Here is a 24,926-nt window from a genome sequence, read left to right as displayed (position 1 = left end):
ATTTTGTGAATCTCTCATACCTTTAAGAATATAGTTTTAAAATATCTGTATACTACAAAACTCATTCTTAAGGAGTTTTCCATTTTTCAGCCTCATTAAAACAATTTTCATTGTAGAATTGCCCACAATGACATGGATTGTCCTGCTCTCTATCAATAGTGTATAGATCTTATGTCAAATACCTAATGGGAGCTCAAAGTTGTCTTGTCACTGAGCATCAGGAAACAGACACTGGTAGTTTTTCCTAAGCATGCAACATTGCATTTTCCTTTCTTAGAACACTTCCTTTTTCTAAGTAGCATAGAAATGCTGATCAGATTTGCATATTAATGATACAATCATTCTCTGTAGTCATCTGCACATTTCAAAGGAAATTCGTATTTTCTACTATATGTTCATAACTTTATCAGTATTCTATATCATGACATCATGTGGTAAGCTGTTGGGTACAGAGGCACAGTGCACTGTGGATCTGTACTTCCTGGTCTCATGGTCTCTAGTCTCACCTGAGTTCTGACTCTCCAAGAGGAAGATACAGTGAGATGAACAAGGTATTACAATCACTAGTCCATTAGAACACTAGCAGGGGACAATAATTCCCAATTTATAATTATTTTTCTATTTGGCAATTCATTCCATTTTAGATAACTTAATATGATTTACAAATATTTAAGTAGAGAAAACAGAACTGTGGTTATTGGTCAATGCTCAGCTGAACATAAGTAAGCAGTACTGCTAGATGGCCAAGTAGGCCAATGACATCCTGGCTTGTATCAGAAATGGTGTTGCTAGCAGAAGAAGGGAAGTAATTGTCCATCTGTACTCAGCACTGGTGAGGTCTTATGAGGAGTGGCTGGGGGAACAGGGATTGTTCAGTCTGGAGAAGAGGAGGCTCAAAGGAGGACACCTTATTGCTCTCTACAACTACGTGAAGGGATGTTATAGTGAGCTGAGTGTTGGCCTCTTCTCTTGTGCAACTAGTGATAGGAGTAGATGGAATGGCCTCAAGTTGTGCCAGGAGAGATTCAGGCTGGATGTTAGGAAATACTACTTTTCTGGTCAGGCACTGGAATGCCTGTGGAGGTGGTGGAGTCATCGACCCCTGGATGTGTTCAAGGAAGCTTCAGCCATTGTTTTGAGGGACATAGTTTAGTGAGAACTACTGGTGATAGGTGGATGGTTGGACTGGATGGTCTTGTAGGTTTTTTCCAACCTTGGTGATTTTATGGTAAATAACATTTTAAAATGTCAACAACTGCTTCAAAGATTTTCAAGACTTTAAGATGATAATACAAGATTTTACTGAGCATTTGTATATTTAAAATCTCAGTATATCTTTTTTCTAATTCTGAAAAAAAAAAAAAATCAAAAATTCATCTTTGAAAGAAATCTACTTCCGTTACAGTTCTCTTGGAACCTGGCCATAACATGTACATCCAGCAATATACACTGTAGAATCATGTGCTTCTTCTGAGGAGGGAGAAAGGCTACAAAAAACAAAGCATTTGACTATCTGGAAGCAAGACGTCTTCTCTGCATCAATGTTTTAATTTGCCTAGATCCATGAAAGCATGATAAAGAAGTAGGTTTTTTTTTTCCTAAAACTGAGCTCCATTAAATGATTTATTTTGCTTAATGAGAGAATTGCAGTAAAAAATATTTCTCCATCTCTGTCCATGTGGTTTTCTCAATAAGTGAGTTATTTCGGATGTGATCTGTTTTCATTAAGTTATGCTAACCACAATTAATTATGCATCTACAAACTATTTTTCTATTGATAAATCCTATATCAATGTATACTTAATTACTTTGGTTCTCAGGGTGATGGAAAACAACAGAAAGAATGATTTTTCTTTTTTTTATTACTACAACAATACTCTAAATTATGAAATTTATGAGATAAGAATTAAATGTATAAGAATTTGAGAACATGAAATATGGGGAGGTCAATTTCCTAAGAAGTAACAGTTCTTTTATCTGACACCATGGCATCACCAATAAATTCTTCCTGTAACTAAGTGTTACAGGAGTTAACATACATTATAAAGTTAACATATATTAGTCAGACATATTTCTTAATAGAGGCAGAAGTAATTTTAAAAACTTATGTAAATAATGAACATAATAAATGAAATGAATGTAATAAATGTAAGTAGAATAGTTATTTGTATTACAATGAGTAATGATAATTTGTAACAGAGGATTTGTGCCAATAAAACCATAATTTTAAAAAATATAACTTTACTGTTTCATTTCTGATTGTTACCATTGAAACTAAGCTGGAGAAGAATTTCAAATCCAAAATTCATGTATAAATTAGAAGTTACAATTCAACAGCTTGATTTTTTAAAAATTCTTTTGTCAGTTCTCTCTCAAGTCCTCTTACAGAAGTTCTTAGGGAAGTGACAGAGTTGCCATCCCTGAAGGTATTTAAGATACATGTGGATGTGGCATTTAGGGACATGATTTAGTGATGGATTTGGTAATTTTAGATGATAACTGGACTTGCTGATCTTATGGATCTTTTCCAGATTGAATGATTCTCTGATTCTATACCATATCACTCAGAACTGTAAGCAGTAGAGTCTAAACAAAATAATCCAGTGTTTGCTATGTCAGCTCATTTTCTTGCATTGTATAACCTAATGAAGTATCTGCTAAGGGAGTATCACATCCTTATACAGATGCATTTTATTTTTATAATGAAACCATTTACTTCCAAATACCTATTTTACTTCTTTCTCATGTTTTTTACGGGTGTGAGGGGTGGGGAGTGATGTTTTTTATGTTTGTTTTGGTTGTTTTCTTTCCTAAAAAAATTTTCCCTTTTGTTCTTGATTAAAATGAATTTCAATTACTGTGTATGTTCCACATATTGTACTCAATGACTAATTATATTACTTTTGTATTTCAATTGCTATACTGTATTTTTTTACTACTGCTTGACAAAAATGGATATAAGATGCAAATAGCTGAAAAGAACTAAAGACATTATTTTTGTTTTGAATCTCATATTCCTATCATATAGATAAGTTAACTGTGAGATACAAACACCTTTAAATAAGCATACTCTTTTCTTGAATCCCCTTATTTCAGGGCAGTGGAACTGCTTTCAGTGTTTCTGCTTTTTGCATCCACTATCCACAGTACAGAGGGGCAAACCCTTGGGCATTTCCTAGCCATCTGTTTTAGTCTTCTGTGGGTATATTATACACAGCATATTCAACAGAAAGGAAATTATTTTATTCTAGAAGTGTATGCCTTAATACACTATTAGTAAAAGTCTCTGCTATTCAATATTTTGCAGATTACCTCAGGTTACTATTAAAACACATTTAAGTAATATTATTATAGTTAAAGCATATTTACAGACAGTACATAAATTCTTCCTAAAGCACAAATGTTAAAATAATTTTAATTAATCGGTATTCAGAATTTACCAGATACTACATACTTATTTGTTTCAGTAAGAAAAAATATTCATTAATTTCTCATGTTATCATTTACATGTATTTACTTAACTTTGTCATGTTTCTAAATAAAAGTCTTGTTAAAGATCTGCTACAGACCAGATTATGGATCTGTGGAAGTGCAAGCAGCCAGATGAGTTACAAGTGAAAATAAATAGGTACTTCTTTCAATTAAAGTCAAAGATCAAGGGCAAGGACAAGACACAGAAACTGGGAGACTGTGATGAAGTCAATAGTGATATGAATCTGATTCTTAGTGACACTATAAATGTTCACAGCAGTATCTGACTTAGAGCATAATAGCATTGGAACAAAATTAGCTATATATTCTTTTAACTACAGAAACACTCCTCAGTCCTCTTACTTGACAAAAAACAAAATATGGTCTCAGTAGAAAAGTAATAAAAAAAATCCATATCAACCCAGTGAATAATCCTCGTGTTACCGATTTAAATAAATAAATAAAATAACAAACACATAACTGTATGTCCCTCTTGTATCTTAGAGTAATGAATGCATTTCCAGTTCTGGTTGTCTGAAGCAGTTTTGGAGCACTGAATTAGTTTAACATGTATTAAATTACTTACAGTGAATCCTCCAATTATATTAAGACACAATCCTTCATTCAGACAGTTGATGCTGAGCAGACTGCAGTAGTCAATTACTTCCTCACAGTTCTTTCCCGTGAATCCTGGCATGCAGCTGCAAATACACCAGTGTATTTTAGAAGGCTTGGATTTTAAAAGTTAATTGTATTTAATTATGTTCCATAATTCCATTAAACAATGTTCTTGCAGTAGCAGAATAGAATTCATAACTTATTAAAAATAAGCAGAACAGGTTTTCAAGCAATCAAAATCAGTTTCATGATTTTGGATATTTTGCTTCTCTGTAAAATATTCTTTTCTTTGAATAAATATTTTCATTCCAATCCTTAATATAATCTTTCAGAAACAAAAACAATCAAGAATGAGGCAATATCTAATAAAAAGCTAAAATTCACATTTTCTAAGTCTATTAGAAAGGAGAGGTTAATTAAACTATCAGAGATAAAAATGAGAAATATGATTATAAATGAGGTTTAAAATAGCAATAATTGCTGTTAATGATTAACCAGCGTGTCAATAACGACAAGCTTAAGTAAGAAGAAATTATTTAAGGGATGTACGCACAGGATAATTTGTGGCTGTTTTTGTTTTTTACTTAGCTGGATTCGGTAATTTCTTTAAAGGTAAAATATAATATTCTATTTTCTGACTTTTGGTTCTATGTGCTGTGAGTGGAGATAAGCTTCTACTGTAAGAGCAGTCATGGATATTTCTTCTGACTCGTGTCAATGTTTATCATAATAAGAGAATATTCTTTTCTAATCTAACCGTCCAATATTTAAAGCAAAAATTCAATACTCAATAACAAATATGAGATTCAAATGAGTAGCAAACAAGTCTTCATGAAAATAAATAACAGGATACTAGACACAAATAAATATTTGAATATTGATATCTTGCTCAAAAGAAAAAGGTAGAAGATAGATTGCAAAAGCTCTTGTTCTTCGGTAAATAAATAATCCCTGCCAAATTCACTCAGTATGTACTTAGAGACATGCCTAGCGTGTTCCTCTTCTTCAAGGCTATATCAGGTAGTGTGAAATTAAAATACTTAGAATATGAAGTGTCCAGTTAGCTGAAAAACTAGTTTTGTTGTCGAACTTCAAAGTAATAAACAGGAGTTTTTTGTTTTCTTTGTTTATTTTGTGAAGGGCACATTATTTAATGCTTCAGTCTAGATGAAGATCATGATGATGATACAGAATTGCTTTTGTTTTTTCTATGCTCTTGTTCCTAATGGGTTCAATGTTCAGTCATGTCACTTCCATTTCCTGAATTTAAAAAATAATGCCATCCCTGGTTATAGAAGGCATGCAGCCTCACATAGTTACATGGTGTCCAACACTTGAATCATAGAATCATAGAATCACCAAGGTTGGAAAAGACCTAAAAGATCATCCAGTCCAACTGTTCACCTATTACCAATAGCTCCCACTAAACCATGTCCCTTAACACAACATCCAGTCTTTCCTTGAACACCCCCAGGGTGGGTGACTCCACCACCTCCCTGGGCAGTCCATTCCAGTGCCTGACCACCCTTTCTGAAAAGTAATACTTCCTAATGTCCAGCTTGAATCTCCCCTGCCGTAGCTTGAAACCATTCCCTCTGGTCCTATCACTAATGACATGAGAGAAGAGGCCGACCCCCAGCTCACTACAACCTCCCTCCAGGAAGTTATAGAGAGCAATGAGATCTCCCCTGAGCCTCCTCTTCTCCAGGCTGAACATTCCCAGCTCCTTCAGCCTCTCCTCGTATGGCCTGTGTTCCAGACCTCTCACCAGCTTTGTTGCCCTCCTTTGAACACGTTCCAGGGCCTCAATGTCTTTCTTGCAGTGAGGGGCCCCAAACTGGACACAGTACTCGAGGTGTGGCCTCACTAGTGCTGAGTACAGGGGAACAATCACCTCTCTGCTCCTGCTGGCAACACTGTTTCTGATGCAAGCCAGGATGCCATTGGCCTTCTTGGCCACCTGGGCACACTGTCAGCTCATGTTCAGCCGAGCATCAATCAATACTCCCAGGTCCATTTCCTCTATGCAGTCCTCCAGCCACACCGCCCCAAGCCTGTAGCGTCGCCTGGGGTTGTTGTGACCGAAGTGCAGGACCCAGCATTTGGTCTTGTTGAACCTCATTCCATTGGCTTCAGCCCAGCTCTCCAGCCTGTCCAGATCCCTCTGTATGGCCTCGCTACCCCCAGGCAGATCCACACTTCCAGCCAATTTGGTGTCATCTGTGAATTTGCTGAGGGTGCACTCGATGCCCTCATCCAGGTCATCAATAAAGATATTGAAGAGGACAGGCCCCAGCACCGACCCCTGGGGAACACCACTCATGACCGGTCACCAGCTGGACTTAACTCCATTCACCACCACTCTCTGAGCCCGGCCCTCCAAGCCAGCTCCTTACCCAGCCAAGAGTGTACCCATCCAAGCCTCGGGCTGCCAGCTTCTGCAGAAGAATACTGTGGGAGACAGTGTCAAAGGCTTTGCTGAAGTCTAGGTAGACCACATCAACAGCCTTTCCCTCATCCACCAGATGGGTCACTAGATCATAGAAGGAGCAGAAGTAACACTAAGGCATATATATACAATATCAAATATAGTATAGACAATAACTTTAAAAGAAAATACATGAATTACTTGTATTTTACAAATAAAATAATTATAAGAATGCCTAATCAAGATGCACATAGGCATTTAACGTGTCCAGAAGCACACATTGTTAATTAGATTTTGAAAACTGTTAAACAGGCTGATTTTCACTAAAAGCCCACAAAGAGCCTCCATGTAGGACCATGAGAAGGAAGGTCAGTAGTTATTGGAAAATTTTCTTTCCATAAATCTTTACAAAACTTTTTGAGACTAGTATAGAAATAAGTACAGAAAGATGCTATCTGCTACCCATGGGTAGCAATGGATAACATAGAATCATAGAATGGTTTGGGTTGGAAGGGACCTTTAAGATCATCTAGTTCCAACCCCTGCTATAGGCAGGGACACCTCCCTCTAGACCAGGTTCCTCAAAGCGTCATCCAGCCTCTCCTCGAATGCTTCCAATGAGGGGGCATTCACATCACTGGGCAACCTGTTCCAGTGCCTCAACCACTCTCACTGTAAAGAATTTCCTTCTAATATCTAGTTTAAATCTACCTTCTTCCAGTCTAAAACCATTTTCCCTCATCCTGTTGCTACGTGTCATTATAAAAAGTCCCTCCCTAGCTTTCCTGTAGGCCCCTTTCAGGCACTGGAAGGCCACTATAAGGTCCCCCTGGAGTCTTCTCATTTCTAGGCTGAAAAGCCCCAGCTCTCTCAGCTGTCCCCATAGGCAAGGTGCTCCAGCCCTCTGAACTTCTTTGTGGCCCTTCTTCGGGCCCTCTCCAATAGCTCCAAGTCCCTCTTGCACTGGGGGCCCCAGAACTGGACACACATAATCTTCAACATTATCCTCAACCCCCTCTTAAAGATTTCTATATGCAAATCCTATACCAAATCCTACTGCTACCATTTCAGAATAGAAATACAAAGGAATGTAAAGGAAAAAAAAAAAAAAAAAAAAAAAGTGATATGCTATCTTTTGTTGTAACTGTTTGTTTAAATCCACTTAAATCCACACTTAAAACCAAATCACAGTAACTTGATTATGTTTGTTTTACTGATTTGTTTACAGCTATGATTTGAAATCAGATGGAAGAGCTCCTGGTACTCCTGATTGAGTTTGTCTTATCTATGAGCGTTTCATAAAATAGATAATTCACTAGTTTTTAAAGCCGTTTCTTCTTATTTGTATATTTGAACATTCTTCATAGTTTTGTTTTTGTTGTTTCGCAATGGACATGACTATGTCAGAGGTAAATGAAGGCAAATCAACAGAAAAAAAACTTGACAGTAAAATGGCAAAGATGACACCAACAGAACATCCTTTCATATTTTTGTGACTTTTTTATTCTTGTGAAGAACACAAATAATAAAAGAAGACACAAAGTAAACAATCACAATTTATTGTGATGGATATCTTTGTTCATTGCTTATTTGAATTCACCTTAAATTTTGACATTTAAGAAAAAATGTTGTTATTAGACTCTTAGCACAAGGTTGTGCTTGATATGAAGACTGAGTGGATGAACTTAGGATATAATATAGTCATACATCATAACTGAAGTGAAGAAAATTAAATTGAATCTGATTGTTTATATGTTTAGACTGGAAAACAATTACTTTCTCAAAGAAGAAAAGTAGATAGAAGCTCAGATGCTGATAGATATAAACAGAATGCGGCCTGAGCATAAGGAGAAGCAGATAATATAGGGACAACCAAAATAAAATGTAATGAGCAAAAAGGTCAAGTGTATTATATATGTTTACCCATGTAAGTTAAGTTGTTACACTTATTTAAAATGCTAAAATACTATTTGAATGGATCAAGTCATAGTATTAGAATAAATAAAACACATGTAATTTTTCCAGCTATAGTCAGAATTTATAGTACTTAAAAATAATTACCAAAATTGAAACAAAATTTCCAATTAGAACTCTGAATGACCAGCTCCTATCTCCCTGAATAAAGCAAAAGTATTAATGGTAGGTTTTCTTCAGGTAAAATACGTTACAAAAACATGACTTGCACTCCCAGAAAGCATCAAAGTCTGCAATGTAGCAAAGCTGAAATCGTTAAACCACTCCTTTTATAGGTCTTCTGACATCCTCATTTATCTTATGTAGCTAATGAAATACAGGTTTAAAAAGAGAATTTTGAATCCTAAAAATAGCAAAATCTGATGACAGTTGGACCTCCCTGAGAACTCTGCACATCCTCTACATTTCAGCGCTCTGACTTTGGCAAGATTGCAGCTCTCACAACTAAGTTACTGCATCTGGTCTCCTTGTGAAAAAGTACCTGACATACTCCCTCAAAATGCTTTCTCTCACCTAAACACTTTCTTCCAAGTATATGGGTATAAATATATATATAATTTGCATTTATTATCTATTTGTTATTAAGTGGTCAAAAACTGATTTTATTTTGACAGAAAAAAAAAAAAGAAAAAGTCACTTTAATTTATTAGCAAAACAGTGTTACTAGTTGTGATACTAGTAAAAAAAAAAAAATAGTTGGAGCCTTCAGGGACTGAATGTTATAACTGAAGCTGAGTACTGAAACTTATTTCCAGTGTAAACATTTTTATCTTATTTTAAAATCTGCAGTTTCAGTATCTATTTAGGACAGAACTCTTGGCTTTCTCTGTACTTCTTTGCAGTGCATTTTGGGATCAATACTTTATCTCACCTATCTTGGATTCCTCACTTTGGAAAGGATGAATCACTTTTTGGAGTTGATCTCTTCCTTTACCAAGAAATTTCAGTGTATAGCTTGGATGCTAGGGAACATCATGTGGAAAGAACTCTAGCCAAAAATTCTATTTGAATAATATATTCAGTGATATTTTACAAAGTTGAAGTATGCGCTGTTCATTGCTATATTCACAATGTTTTCTCTAAGATGTTATTCCCCTTTCAAAATCATTCTTGGTGTTAAAGAAATAAACTTAAAAACTATAGTATTTCTCAAACTAGCTTTCCACAAATGTGACATTCCTGTCATATTGTTAAATATGTATTTTACAAAGAGCACAACAGGATGCATGAATGATGCACAAGTATTAAAGGTAAAAATTTCAGCAACACTGATACTAATAGCATCTTAGTGTTTGATAATAGGTGTAAACAGATTTGCACCTTTTTAGGGCCCCAAACTTAAACCTCTGATAGGCTACCTTAAATACCATAATTTAAGTGGTTCTCCTTATAATCAATATAAATGGCTTGTTAATTGTCCATTTTTACTTTTCATTGCACTCATCTGTATAATGTCTGCTACTCATCTCCATGTCTTTCCATAGATACTTTTATTAACTGCATTCAGTGGTACAAGGCTCACAGTAAAGCATCATCTCCAGCTGTGCTTTTTGAAACTATAAACTATTGAAACTACATCACACACAGGGCCATGATTTTTTCTTTGTTATTATTTTTAGAAAAGGCATACTTTAAATGTGAGCTTTAGTCAATAGTTCATACTAATTCAGGCAACGGTTCATCATACTAATTCATGCACCATCATACTGTGTAAAAGACCGGATATATAATAGTAAACTATTAATACCTTATGTCTAGATCTAACACATTGGAAAATAAATCAGAACTCTGTCATTGTGTGCTATACATATTTATATGTGAAAACCTACCTCTGTATATGTGCGGGTATGTGTGCCAGAATATATGTAGATGTAAGAATGAATAAAAATATTTACCTTTTCTATAGTGTGGAAAGATGTAAACATAGTTCTACACATATTTAAATTCACAGACTTTTTAGCAAAACTTCTTATGGACTGTAACTTCAGTGTTCTGTATTTCTGTTATGTGTTTTCAGTTTCTAAGTTCATTCATATTGTATTTTCAGACTTCTGTGTAACAAAGCTTTCAATTTCCTACTTTTATGAATGTCTTAAAATTTGCAAGTTGCCTGCTGCACTTCAGTAATACTTAGCAGAAGTTATTTTAAGGCAAGCAGATAAAAGCCAAGCAAAAGTGAAGAGAAAAAATTGTATTCCTCAGTAGTGTAAGAAAATATCTATATTTAAAATAGCTATTTAAAATGGAATAAAATTATACACCTACTAGAACACTTCTGTAATTTGCAACAGGATGATTTTCAGTGTGGTCTTTCTGAATAAAGCAATTTTTAACATGGTTCTTGAAGAATCAATCTAAGAACTACTAATGCATGTCTATGAATTAGGAATGAATACAGTTGTCTTATCTTTTTAGAAACACAATATAAGCATCAAACTACATGAATGGGAGTAGTACCTGTAATTTATTTGTGTCGTTTGTTCTCACAGTGTCAGGATTTTTATATTTCTTCTTACAGAATTAATGACTAAGCAATTTATACCTCATTAAGTCCTCCTCTTGATACTTCGTGAGTTTTCAACACAATAGACCACCAAAATTAAGAAAAAAATGTTAAAAAGAGTTTACAATTTTTTGCATTCTCTGTAACTGACGTCTTTTCTTTCTGCAATCAATGACATCGAGTGATCCAATTAGGTACTGAAACAAATTGATTTCTCATCTTACCGGCATTTATAGTTCTGCTGTTGAGATACACAGGTTGCATTGTTTAAGCAAGGCAATAACTGACATGGATTTAGTATTCTCTCACAGAACTTGCCAGTGAATAACGGCAGACAGCTACATGCTACATCCTGTAGAAGAAAGGAAATAGGTAATAACTATATGTTGTACTCAATTAATAAAAAAATTAGTATTTACTTCCATTATTATAAAGATGCTAAAGAGGACATAGTAAGCAGTCTACGTATATATTAAAAAAAAAACAGTTCTAGCCCCAGACAGGTTTTAAACATAATTTAGGATAATTGGAATAGGCCTCCCAGCACAAATTACATCAGAGTTGGGTTTACTATTTGGAAATACTCCAGCTCTAAATATATCTGGTTTTGTGAAGGAGCTTTATAATTTATGTTTTTTGTCCTTTCTATATATGTATCAGCATGATAGTCTCTATTAAACAGTAGCAGTGCATGAGATATATCAGATATCTGAGTACTCAATAACTACAGAAGAAAAAAAAATGGTTTGTATTTTTTTTCCCCTCAAAATGTGAAAGACATTTGCCAGTTACAGTAGTCAATACTTTACACAGAAAGAACAGTAAGTTATATTACAACAAAATATTTATTAGAGCTAATACTCTCATTCTTATTTTTCTCTACAGTGTAATGACCTTTACAGGCATTTTCATACTAGAAAGTTTTACTAGAAAGTAAAAATTATATATATGGATTTGTTTCCCCAGTGAAAATTTGCAAAATTTAGAAATCCATCATATTTTTAGAAACTTAGATGTCTCTTTTTCTTTCTCTTGTGAATAAACTATATCATTACTATATGTTAAGTGAATTTTTGAACTCTTCTTTTACTACTTTGCTTCTCCTTAATCACTACTATTTACAATAGTCATGTTAATGAAACAAAATTGGCAATGCAGTTTGAAATATTACCAAATATGACTCTGTTATCATACCTTGGTAAGCATGCACAAACTCATTTTATTAAAAAAAAAAAAAAAAAAAAGAATATACAACATATCACTGGAAAAGCAACAATAAACTTCTAGGCGATAAAGGTGATTGTATTGTGTTTTACATCCCATTTTATTGAAGAAAGATTAAAAAAAAAAAAAAAAAGAAAAAAACACTGCTAGCTTCTTAAGTGATATCCAAACACCTCAACTGAAAATGGGGAATTCAGTCTTTTTAATCAGGAAATATTATAAACATGACATGTGCATTTAATGCAATGTTTCTTCATGATAAATCTAAAGCTAACCTTAAATTAGAATTAAATTGTTTGGCACTGTCTTCAAATACAGATCTCTGAAGCTTATACTTACATTTGGCAAATCAATACATGTACCTCTGTTTTGACATGGCCTTGAAGAACACTCATTGATATCGATTTCACAGTTGTGACCAAGAAAGCCTGCTGGACAATCACAAATATATCCAGACTGATAATATTGGCATATGCCCCTGTTCAGGCATGGCTGAGATGCACAAGGGTCACCAGGTTCCTCACAAAAAGGACCTAGAAAAGCAAATATAGGAAATTAGAGTGTGCTTGATAGAAGGATACTTCTTAGTGTGCCCATAAGCATTCTGTTGTTACCATGTAGTGTTTGACTATTATTCCACATTAATTCTATTTTTAACTGTAGAAAGAATTACTTATTTTGTTTGCGAATCAGATGCAAGGCTCAGCCAAAAAAGCATTTTGAGTGACTGCCCACTTACACACCATCACTATTTTTGTCACGCCTCTGCATTTTTCCATGTTTTTATTCACATCCACCTTTCCTAAGTCTTTGTCCCCACTGATCCCGGTTTTGTCACATTCATACACAAACTCAGTATTTCTGATATGGTGATGTAGATAACCTTAGCTTTATCTGAGATTATTGATGTTGTTGCACAGACCATGTTGGCCTTGAAAGAATATGATCTTCCCAAAATCCTCAATACCCCCCCCCCCCCACCTTAATTATCTGTGAAATTTGTCTCAGTTAATTCTCTCTTGACCATCTGTGAAATCCATTCACCATCCATGGTACTATCTGTAACTTCTGCCAGCTACTCACTCAGCAGTGTTGTTTTCAGTAATTTCTTATGTTCTGTTCAGTTACTGCAAGCCCATCTAGGGGCTTACAAATCTGTCTACATACTCCAACAGTTATGAGCTGCCTTGCAATTTTGGGCAATTAACTTTTTTATTTTTTTAATGGTGCAACATCAAAGATGTAGAAGGACAATAGCAGATTGAATCTACTAAGCGGCAGAGCAGGTCACTATGGCCAGGATGCAGCAATCAAGAGTATTTCCATTTACTTATGGAAAATCATAAAGCAAATATGATTTTTTGCATATCCGGTAGTTTGATATTCTGTTTACAAATTACATCAGAAGTACTTTTCAATTATTTGCAGTAGCAGCAACACTAAGTTCATAATAAATCCATTTCAATGTAGTAGTCAGTCACCTGTCTCAAAAGAAATAAAAATAGACATTCATACATTCATGTATTTGTTAAAAATATGTATTTTCTTGAAACAGTAAACAAAATGCTTTTAAACTCAGAATTGTAAACTGCTAAGAAAACAGCTAATTTGTTCTAAACCAATTAGTAGATAAACATGTGGGTCACTAAATAATTTTCTTGCCAATATATACTAGCTATATGGAACAATTGTAAGTATGTGGAACAACATTAACTAGTTCCAAATACCATAATCAATCTCCATTATACAAAAACATCTGATAGAACAAACACCTTGCAAGAAAATACTATTAGCAGAAAAAGAGTCAAACAACATTTTCCTTTTTATCACTCACTCCATTCATTGGAACCAGTTGTTTCAGTAAGGCAAAATAAATCAGACTTATCTTAAATGATATATTATTCACTTTTCTTTTGCATCAGTGGATATTCAAAGAATCCTTTCTGAATTTGATTATATCTCTCATCACCATAGTAACAAAATTACAGTAAAACGATATAGCAGCTTGTAGATGTTAGGGCTTGCTAATAGGAAAAAACAAGAATGTCAATCCTCAGAATGAGGCCAGTGACTGGTATTAATGTATATATGAGTGCATTTGGAACAGAAAGTGAGGGGAATTATTTATTATTAGATTTAATATTTAGCTGTCCTGTTATTCTTCAGTACAATACTGTAACTCAGGAGCACTCACAGATGATCTTTGCATGGAAACAGATTATACATCAATGCTTACCCTATTTATTTTTTCCTTTGACTTGAGAACATCTGACAAGTATGAGTACTCCTGACTCACCCACATTACACAGCTGCAAGAGGCAAATCATCTGTGACTCAACTGCTCTACCAAAAGACAGATGACATAGTTCCTCAAACCAAATGAATTACTGAGTTATTCTTTACATTGTTTCTACCCCTAAAATCTAATCCTCATCATTATTTTCCCACCAGAAATACACAAATTTTCTCAGCCTTTTGATAAAAATGCCACTGGGTGTAATTATTAGAACAGTGAAAGGCTAAATGAACAAAATAACATAATACAATGAAGGCCAATTGAGAAAAAAAAAATGATGAAAGAGGTTCCTTTTTGGTAACACTGTTCATTTGTTGCAAAGTGAGGAAAAGCTATTATTCTGCTAAAAAGGACATAGTGAATTTTTTTTTTTTTTTTTTTTTTTTTTGAGGGAAGACTAAGAGTAGCTGGGAGAGAAATAGAGAAAAGCTTGACAGGAGAAAAGAAAATTGTTAATCACAGCATGGGAGGAAAGAATGTATGGTTCAAGGATTGTAAAAAAAAAATGTTTAACTTCTTTTTTCGTTGACATCATCATGCAAAAAGGAAAAAAATATATATATCTTTTTGCTACTTTGGAAGAAGAATGCATTTAAGTTTGAACTGGGAGCCAATTATCTAACCAAGTCAAAGAAGATCAATTTTAAAGAGATGGGAGCAGCAACTGTAATCGTGATCTAAAATACAAAGCACAACTTCAGTAGGTCTATCTAGAGTGAATTCAATAAATACCAATGGTCTAACATCTTTTAGGAAGAGTTCAGTGCTGAACAGGAATGTTTCTTTAATCATTAAAGCTATGTCTTTGGCATTCCTCTGCATTATAATGTATTGTGTTCAGAATCTGTGAAAAGTAAGAACAATGCTTTTACCTGAACACCTATGCCTGATGATTTTGACAAATCAAGTCAACAAAAGGAATTCTGGAGAACCAATGTTTTAAGCTTTTTATTCTTTAATTCCCAAACCTGATGTCACATTGAATATATTTTCAAAAGAAGATTGAAAGGTGACTTGATTACAGCTCTCAGTGGGAGAAAATGTCAAGCACTTAAGGGCTTTTTAATTCAGTGGAGAAAAGTGTAACAAAAACACTTGTCTGAAGAGAAAGCTGAATCAAATAAAGTTAGAAATGCCTCACATATTTTTACGAATGAGTTATCTGCAACGGACTATCATGAAGGAACTGTATTCTACAGTTGTTGATGTTTTCATGTCAAGGCTTGATGGTTTTTGAAAGACCACATTTAACCATATATAAGATAGAAGCCTTAGAATGTAGGTAAGCTAAGCCATATGAAATCTGGCCAGAACAGGTGAATAAGTTCTCTAAACTTAGGAATCTTTAAATCTATTTTGAGTCAAATGATCTACAAGACATGTTAAAGATTGTGTAAAATTCCTACAAACTTCCTATTAAAAATTCACTTTTTTGCTTTTTTTGCTTTTACATGAGAATGAATAAAAATCTTCACAATCTTCATTTGAAAAAGTCAAATAACAGCAGGTTTTTTTCATTTAACTGTATCCCTACTATGCTAGTCTTTCATAATTTCACTGCTGAGTTCGAAAGATTATCCACTAAAAGTCAAAAGAACATTGTTGACATGTTTGATAAAGATCAATCAGTTTATTAAAATACTACATAGTTCCATTTACATAAATATACTGATTAACATAAATTTATATATATATTAATATGAGTCTCTCTGGACTTTGTATTTATATATTCCTCTTCTCAGGGAGAGAGAGTAGCAAAATACGTGAAAGATCATCTTAACTACACTTTAATATGATTTCAATACTTTTATTTTGTCATACCCCTTAGGAAAAAAATATTTTCTAAAGCAGTTATGTGTAAAGACCAGTAGAATATTTCAGGAAACAGTATGTATTACACCAATATTCATTCACTTATCAGTACTCTAGTTGGAATAAAGAGAGAATATTTCAGGGTTAGCATAAAAAGGGGGAACTATTTAGTGGTGAAATGATTTATTTTTGGTTTAGATGAAACAAATGGTTGCTGAGAGTTACAATCAAAGACCAAGATACATTGTGGGGAGCAAACAGCAGGAAATCTGTGAATGCTGAGAAACATGATAACTCAAATATTAAAAATTGTTAATATTTTAATATGCTTAGTATGATAACTGAAATTACATAAACCCACTTGTCCTTCTTATGTCATGTCATTACTAATGCTCAGCACTCTTTTTCACTTTAAAACTAACTCCAGAACAAGGCTCTTTTAATCTGAGGACCATTGAAATTTAGTTGATTAAATGAAAGCATTTCTGTAATTAAATTAATCCTTATTTGCACAGCTCAGTTAACAATTCATTGTAATTAGTCTCATTCAGTTCACTCCTTGCTTTTACATCCATGAGTTTCAGTAGCTGCTCTTTCTTTTAAACACAAAGCTGAAATGGATTTTAGTAATTCTCTTCATAGAAAGAACATTTTATTTCTATTTAGAAAAATATTGCAACACAAGCTCTTGTCTCTCACATATTCAGACCCTGAAATATAGCAATATGTTAGTATTTCTTAGGAATCTAGCTTGGGACTGGTGCTCTTTAACATCTTTATCAATTACCTAGGCAGTGGAATCAACAGTAGTCTGCAAGTTTGCTGATGACACTAAGCAGAGTTGTGCACATGATACAATAGAAGAAAGGGATACCATCCAGTAGGACCTGAACAAGCTTGAGAATTGTACCCATGAGTACTTAATAAGATTCAACAAGTGTGAGTGCAAGGTGTTGCACTTGGGTTGGGACAATACCAGATATATGTACAGGCTGGGAGAAGAACTCATTGAGAGCAGCCTTGAGTAGGAGAACTTGGGGATTTTGATAGATGAAAACTGGACATGAGCTTGCAGCTTAGAATGCCAAGAGTATCCTGAGCTGCATCAAAAGAGGGGTGGCAAGCAGAGAGAGGGAGGTGATTGTCCCCTTCTACTCTGCTCTCTTGAGAACCCATCTGGTGTACTGTGTCCAAGTCTGGGGTCAACAAAATGAGAAAGATGTGAAGCTCTTGGAGAGGGTCTAGAGAAGAGTTATGAAGGTGATCAGAGTGCCAGAACATCTCTCCAGTGAAGAAAGGTTGAGGGAGTTGGGTTTGTTTAGCTGAGAAAAGGCTCCAAGGAGACATTTGGTGGCCATTCAGTACTTCAAGAGAGATTATAAGCAGGAGTGAGACTGGAGATGATCTAGTCCAACTCCCCTGCCAAAGCAAGTTCCCTACACTAGGTCACACAATAAAGCGTCCAGGAGAATATGATCTCCTGATCTCACTGTGTAATTTGCTCCAGTGTTTTGCACCTCTGAAAGCAAAGAAGGGGGACTGGAACTATATCACCTTTAAAGTCTCTTCCAACCCAAGCCATTATGTCATCTATACATGATTCTACAAAATATAAATATGGTACTGATAAGTCCATGTACATTTCTAATAAGACAAACAACAACACTTTTTTTTTTCCCCATGTGAATTTTCAATAGAGTTTGAAAGAAAATGAAACTGAAATTAAGGCATAAACCTAAGTCTCAGAAGGGACTGTGTGCAAACCTTCCTGAAAGACTATGAAGTCAACAAACTCAATTACAGAATCACAGAATGGCCAGGGTTGGAAGGGACCTCAAGGATCATGAATCTCCAACCCCCTGCCACACGCAGGGGCACCAACCTCCCCATTTAATAATAGACCAGGTTGCCCAGAGTCTCATCCAATCTGGCCTTGAAAACCTCCAGGGATAGGGCATCCACAACCTCTCTGGGTAGCCTGTTCCAGCACCTCACCACTCTTCATAGTAAAGAACTTCCCCCTGACATCCAACCTAAATCTTCCCTCCCTCAACTTAAAACCATTTCCCTTTGTCCTGCAGTTGTCAACCCTTTCAAAGAGTTGATTCGATTCCTTTCCTATTTGCAGGCTCCCTTTAGGAATTGAAAGGGTGCAATGAGGTCACCTTGCAGCCTTTTCACCAGGCTGAATGAGCCCAGCTCCTTCAGCCTGTCTTTGTAGGGGAGCTGTTCCAGTCCCCTGATCATTTTTATTGCTCTCCTCTGGACCCTTTCCAAAAGCTCCCTGTCCTTCTTGTACTGGGGGCTCCAGACCTGGACACAGTACTCCAGACAGGGCCTCACAAGAGCAGAGTAGAGGGGGACAATCACCTCCCTGTCCCTGCTGGCCACCCCTCTTCTGATTGAGCCCAGTATATAATACTGTAATTATAATTTTAGACAAAATATAAAAATATAATTTTAGACAAAATAGGCTGTATCAAAGCTCAGTGATGTGTTTTACACAAAGTTCCAGTCAGTAGACTTGAGAGTAGACATTTCTGAAGCAAATGAATGAAAACATTAGCTTCCATTAGAAAATAGCTTATTAGAGGCAAAATAATGCCACTGCTGTAGGGATTCATTGAGAGTATTTGTCAACTTTTTCTTTTACTTAATATTTTAACTAAACAGAGTGTATAGAAATTATAAAATGGCTGAAGCAAATAGAGGTGGATTGACTAGCTGATGCCACCCTATCCACAGTGAAGTCAGTGACACTAATGGAAGGCTGTTACTCCCCAGGGCAACGATAAGGTATCACTCTAGTTGTAAAAGATAAATATATTATTCCTAATTTAAAATCAATTCATAGTTACTCATTTTGTTGCAGAAATAGATGTTCACTTTGCTGCTAGGACCAGTAGGAAGAATAGCCATAATGTTCAGGATACCAGCTCTTCCCACCCATGTAAAGCTTAGATTTAAAGTTGCCTTTCTTGCAGCAAGCTCCTAGGGCTTAATGATGGATATTTGAGAAGTTTCCTGAGGAAACAGATATAAACAATTTCTATTATAGAAAAAAAGTGTGGGCAAAGCAGCAAGAATAAATTGAATAGAAAGAAAGCAATCACAGAAGAAAGAAAAAGCTTAAATGACTAAAATGGCATATATCCTTAGCCATTTGTGTCACAGGGATGTATATTTACTGATCTTCAAGAGCTGTTGTAAAAAGTAAAAACATTATTTTTCAGTAAATGATAGGTTAAAAAATCTCGAAGAAAATAAAATTATTTAGAACAAATATGATCCAGCTTTTTCTACTTTACTGTCTGTGTGTTTATGGCCAGCTAGAAATGAAGAGCAACATCACTCCTAAGGAGTTTAATGATATGGGAAAGGAATACGCCTCAAGGTGTGTAAGTCTATTAAATTTATAATGAACAAAGTGTTACTTAAAACTTCTATGGATGTCTATTAAAAAAAGAAGAAAAACAAAACAAAACAAAAAAACCCTGAAAAGTCTGAACCTTTCTGTTGTTTTTGAAGCAAGAAAATCATATTACCTTCTTTTGAGTTTAATAGTCATGATCGGTAGTTTCAATACTTCATAATGACAATGATTAACTGCCTAATAATCCTATCCTGTAAAATATTTTTATCCTTTCTTCTGAAAAAAAAAAATAAAATAAATCATGATATTTCACTCAACTAAGGGAGACTAGGAGGAAGAGAAGGTTTCCTAGTAAGGCATCAGTATCCTCTAACATGCTCTAGATTTAATGTGATAGACATGGCAAGTACTTTCACAGACTAAAGAAAATGCTAAACAATTAAAAATGGTGTCTTAACAATCTAATCTGTTATTGAAGATATCCTAAAAGCACTTAACTTCTAAAATATGTCTAAATTATTAACTGTCAAAATAAACAGATTCACCATTTATTCCATAACTGACATACTTAAAAAGTAAGAAAAAAGCCCTGATCCTGAAATGCTATGTTTTTTTTTTTTTCCTATGGAATACCTATTAAGGAAAGCTACACAGGTACATTGAGATGATATTACCAGCAAAACAAAATTTCTTCTTTATATTTACTTTGCTCAGATTTGCTGACTTGGCAGCCAAAGAAGGATGAGAAAATAGTTAATCATTTTATAAACTGAAAGGACTCAGTGTAGGTAAACAAAATAAACAGAATAGCATTTTACAAATTAGCAAAGCTTATAATTTGGTACTGTTGTGACAACAATAAGATTCTATTTAATTGAATATTTTTATTACTAAAAAGACTACAATAATATTAAGATGACCTATCTCCAACCAGTACACAAAGTAAGAAATATGAGATACTGATAAAGAAAGAAAGAAGATAAAAGTACAGGTAGATCATAAATATTCTTAACATAACAGTTGCAGGAAAATTTAAGTTTTCAAAGTTAAAACAGATACATTTAATACATTGGTGAAGTCAGCTCTTTATTAAAATCCCAAAGAGCATAAAAAAAGCTTGACACAGAAAATCTGTAGGAACAAAGTGGCTTTTGTAGACCAAACCTGACTTTTTATTTGCTTGATTATTCCTTTGCTGCTTTTTATCAAATCAATAAATGTATTTTAACTTCCACCAGTCTTTGATTACTTGCAGAACTATTACAAAACCCTGAAAATCAACATTTTTAAAATTGAATTAACTCGATCAATTGATTTTCTTCTAGACTCTTCTTGCTTAAAATGATCAGCAGATACTGAATGCCTTTTTAATGAGATTTATAAAATATTGGCCAGAATTACTCCGAAACACTCAACATACTTCGGGACATTCTGTTTTACAAAAACATAAAATGTTCACAACATGAATAATAATCTTGGTCACATTATGTGCAATCTTGTTATTTATGATTGTTAATACTTACCTTTCTAACACTGTAAAACTAGATGAGACTTAGAACACAGAAAAGCCTGAATGACATTTTTGAAAGCACTTAAATGGATTGACCCACAAAATAAATGTGTTATGTGAGATATCCCACTTAGAGATCTCTTCTAATAAAGTCAGACAATTTCACATCTTAAAATAGCTTGTTATAAAGTAGTGTTGGCAGCTCAATACTGAATTTTAAATTTCATTTTTGAGGTGAATTAGGTACTTCGATATTCTGTGAAGCCCCATTTTCAAAAACAATCCCCATAGAATGGAAATTCTATTGCTGGCACAGAAAACGGTGATAAATAACAGCTTTAAATAGTGGAAAGCACATTTCAACCATATGTTTTTCAAAAGTGATTGTGAACTATATGCTAGTAGGTTTACTGAATTCTACATAATAATTTATTCTGCCCATCTTCTTTTTCTTTCTTTTTTTCCCCAGCGTACCTTTGAAATCTGTGAGATTTACTCTGTGCATTTCATAGCACAGTTTTATCTAGTTTAGTTACTCATGGGTCCTCGGGTAGCATATAGTTTTGTCATCAATGAATGTATTTGCAGTTCAGGCAAGAACAACCTGAAACTAGTAACAGTGAGAGTATCCTATGTCTCCAAAATTAAAGGTTTAAAAACAAATAATGACAAAAAGAAATACAAACAAACAATACAAAACAGCAACAACAACAACAAGAGGCTTTTAACAGAATGATACATTCTAGAAACATAAGCCTTCCTCTCTCCCTGGGATAGAAGCCATCAAATAATTTTAAATGCAACTCACAGATTTATGTTTTGCTATTATTCTGTGATTGATGAGACATAAAGTCTGAAATGAATTTACATTTTTTACCTGCCAATTTATATGAAAAAATTCAAGAACTCTGAAACTTTGATTAAAGCTTCTGAGTCAAAGAATAGCTACTACAGTTGTAAGAAACACATAAAACAGAAGTTCCCATTTCTACAGGTTTGGGTATAAAAGTGAGAGAGTAGGAAGAAATGATTGAAGACATATACATCTTTCTTTGGTAAGAATCTGGGTTATATTTTTTGGGTCATTTTTTAATTCATTAATATAAACATGCAAATGTCACATATCCCATCTTTAGGCAGACATAGTCACATTTATTGGCTATCTTGTCTCAGTGCATGTATTCTCACACAAGCTGATAGAGACAGAAGACATCCTCTAAGAAAGCTATTGAATGTATATCAATGAAATGTATCACTAGATGCAATAAGTATATTTAGCGAATTCCTCAGCTTTCTTTCCTACAGGGTAGAAGTCCCCAGATCAATAATATCTTTTAGGTCTCTGGACACAAAAAGATAAAAATTTAAAGAAGAAAAAGAAAGAAACAGACTTTCCCTACAAGGCTTCTGAAAATTGACTCCAGTGCTATGTTCCTCGGTATTCAGCAATCATCACTAAGACTTATTAAATGTTTAGATAGTCATATGAACTGAGGAAAAGCTCTAAATAAACCAGCAGAGGGAAAGCCAGCATTTTGCTATTTTTTGTTTCCACAGTTTTCAAAAATAACAAGCCTAATAGCAGATTCCTTTCATTACAGTGAAACAGAGGGTTTCAGCTGAGATACATCCCTACTAAATTACTTAACATTGTGCAGAAACATGTCTGTAGATTTGAGGTAACTACCAAGATCTGAAAAACAGATCTTGGAGAGATATCCACTTGAAATTCAATAAACAAGGTCAGAGTTGAGGAAGAAACATAAATTACAGGAATATATTCTTTGAGGGTGTATGCTCAAGCAACTTCAGAGAACAGGAAGATATGCTAGATAAGGGAAGGCCTGAGACAAAAGTGGAAACTGAGTATACTGCTGCTGCTGATGATGATGATTATGATGCTTATGAGGAGGATGAGGAGGGATTGGATATGGTAGAAAAAGTGAAAACAAAAAGAGCCCTTGAGTATCAGGAAAGGAGTCCACCTCAATAAAGAAGAAACAGTAAAAACACCGTTTTCTAGAAAATCAGCCTCTGAGCAGCCAAATCTTAGAACTGTAACTTTTAATCTCCAATAACCTTTGAGTATATTTCAATTTCCTGAGTCCAAATTTGAGATATATCATTATTTAATGGGACAAAGTGAATCCCTGGACATTAGAAAGCCTTCTGGGGCACCCAGTAATTCAGGAAACACTGTAGACATAGAATGCACTTGGCATTGACAACATGCCAGCGTGATAATATGAAGAGGGGAGTAGGGTCTGGGGTCTTTCATAAAAGGGATTGGAATCATCAAAAATGGTTGGCACTGTCACAGTCTGACAATTCTAAAACAATGATGCAGTATAGATCAATACAGGCCTGGTATAATAAAGGACCTTTGGAAAGTGGAGACAGCATGATGTGTAAGGGAATACAAGAATGGGATGATCTGGGGCACAGCCTTTACACTAGATTTGGTGGCTATAAGCAACTTATCAGTGGTTAGTTAAAGAAAAGCAGACCTGGAGCTGAGATAAACTGGTGTTAACGGTAAAAATCAATGAAGAAAGAAAAAATATCTAACTTATACAAAGGCATTGTACGCAGTAAATTCACGTAACAAAGACTTGCAATCCAACAAAGAAAAGGTATAAAAGCATGTAAGCAAACACAAATATGACCTAAAGTGGATGCTAAAATAAAGAAGATGAAACTAGAAGAGAAGTATTGCAGATTGTGACAAATTACCCTAAGACCCCTTCTGTTAAAATCAGTACGAAATGTCTTAGATGTAAAGAAGCTGGGAAAGGGGAAGCATAGCTTCTAGAAAAGGGTTAGAAGTCGAGAAGTGTGTATACAACAACTGTAATTATTACTGAAATATTTTCTGTGTAGTATACTGTTAATATTTCAAATATACTATACATTTTTTGTCTTTATGCACACAGTATTATCTCAAGAGTCCTATATTCAAACATTAAAAATTGAAACATCCAATGTTAGCAAAGTAAGAGGTCCATGCTCCAAGACACATAAAAAAGTTTTGTGTGACCTTACAGGTGTTATATAAAAACTAAACTCCTATTAAACCCACTAAAGTAAATTAAGCAGCTCCAGAAGATTATTTGCTCCATCCTAAAAAAATGTCTACCACAGATGCAAAGAACTGTTTCTGGGCAACCTTTCTGTCTTCTAACAAAATAGGGCAAACCAAATAAATGGTTCAGGTTAGATATGGAACTCTATGCAATGGATCTGAAATAATGTTAAACCAGTCTATGAAGGACATTTGAATGTTTTTCGAAGAAATTGATAAATCAGAGAATATAGTCGTACCACAGATTCATCTCCAGAAGCATTCAAAAACAATGCTTTGCAGAAAAATACAAAAGTTAATTGATAAAAATAATAGCTTTTAGTCTGTTGATTTTGCTGTCAGGGTGGTAAACCACGTTTGTTTGTTTGTTTGTTTAAATTACTTTTTACTGTTTGGAAAAGAAAACAATGAAAGACAACATATTTCAAATGTGATACATTCCTACCTTTGCTTTAACACTTTTAAGACAATGGTTAACATATCCTTTTCATTTCTCCTAAAATGTATTTTTACTTTCATCTTTTATCTCCATCCATTTTGAAAAATGCTTTTAATTCAAAAGATCTCAGTTGAATTTTATTATGCTTGAACAATTCAGCAAATATGACTCAGATTTGTTTTAATTTGTTGTCTTA

The 24,926-nt window shown here is 34.4% G+C and overlaps 1 protein-coding gene across 1 annotated transcript in view; it reads right to left on the bottom strand.

The window, feature by feature from the left end:
* EYS (EGF-like photoreceptor maintenance factor) overlaps window positions 1-24,926 on the bottom strand; it is a 765,389-nt gene that overhangs the window by 710,679 nt on the left and 29,784 nt on the right. The window contains exons 3-5 of the mRNA XM_085217834.1: window positions 12,558-12,751; window positions 11,219-11,346; window positions 4,058-4,172 (exon numbers count right to left, since the gene is read on the bottom strand). Coding sequence (XP_085073960.1) covers window positions 4,058-4,172; window positions 11,219-11,346; window positions 12,558-12,751 — 437 coding nt within the window. The remainder of the gene's footprint in view (window positions 1-4,057; window positions 4,173-11,218; window positions 11,347-12,557; window positions 12,752-24,926) is intronic.

Source organism: Meleagris gallopavo, chromosome 2, assembly GCF_905368555.1.
Source record: "Meleagris gallopavo chromosome 2, MGAL_WU_HG_1.1, whole genome shotgun sequence".
Classification (NCBI taxonomy): Eukaryota; Metazoa; Chordata; class Aves; order Galliformes; family Phasianidae; genus Meleagris; species Meleagris gallopavo.
Note: the sequence above shows the minus strand (reverse complement) of the source record. Positions and strands in the feature narration are given on the sequence as shown.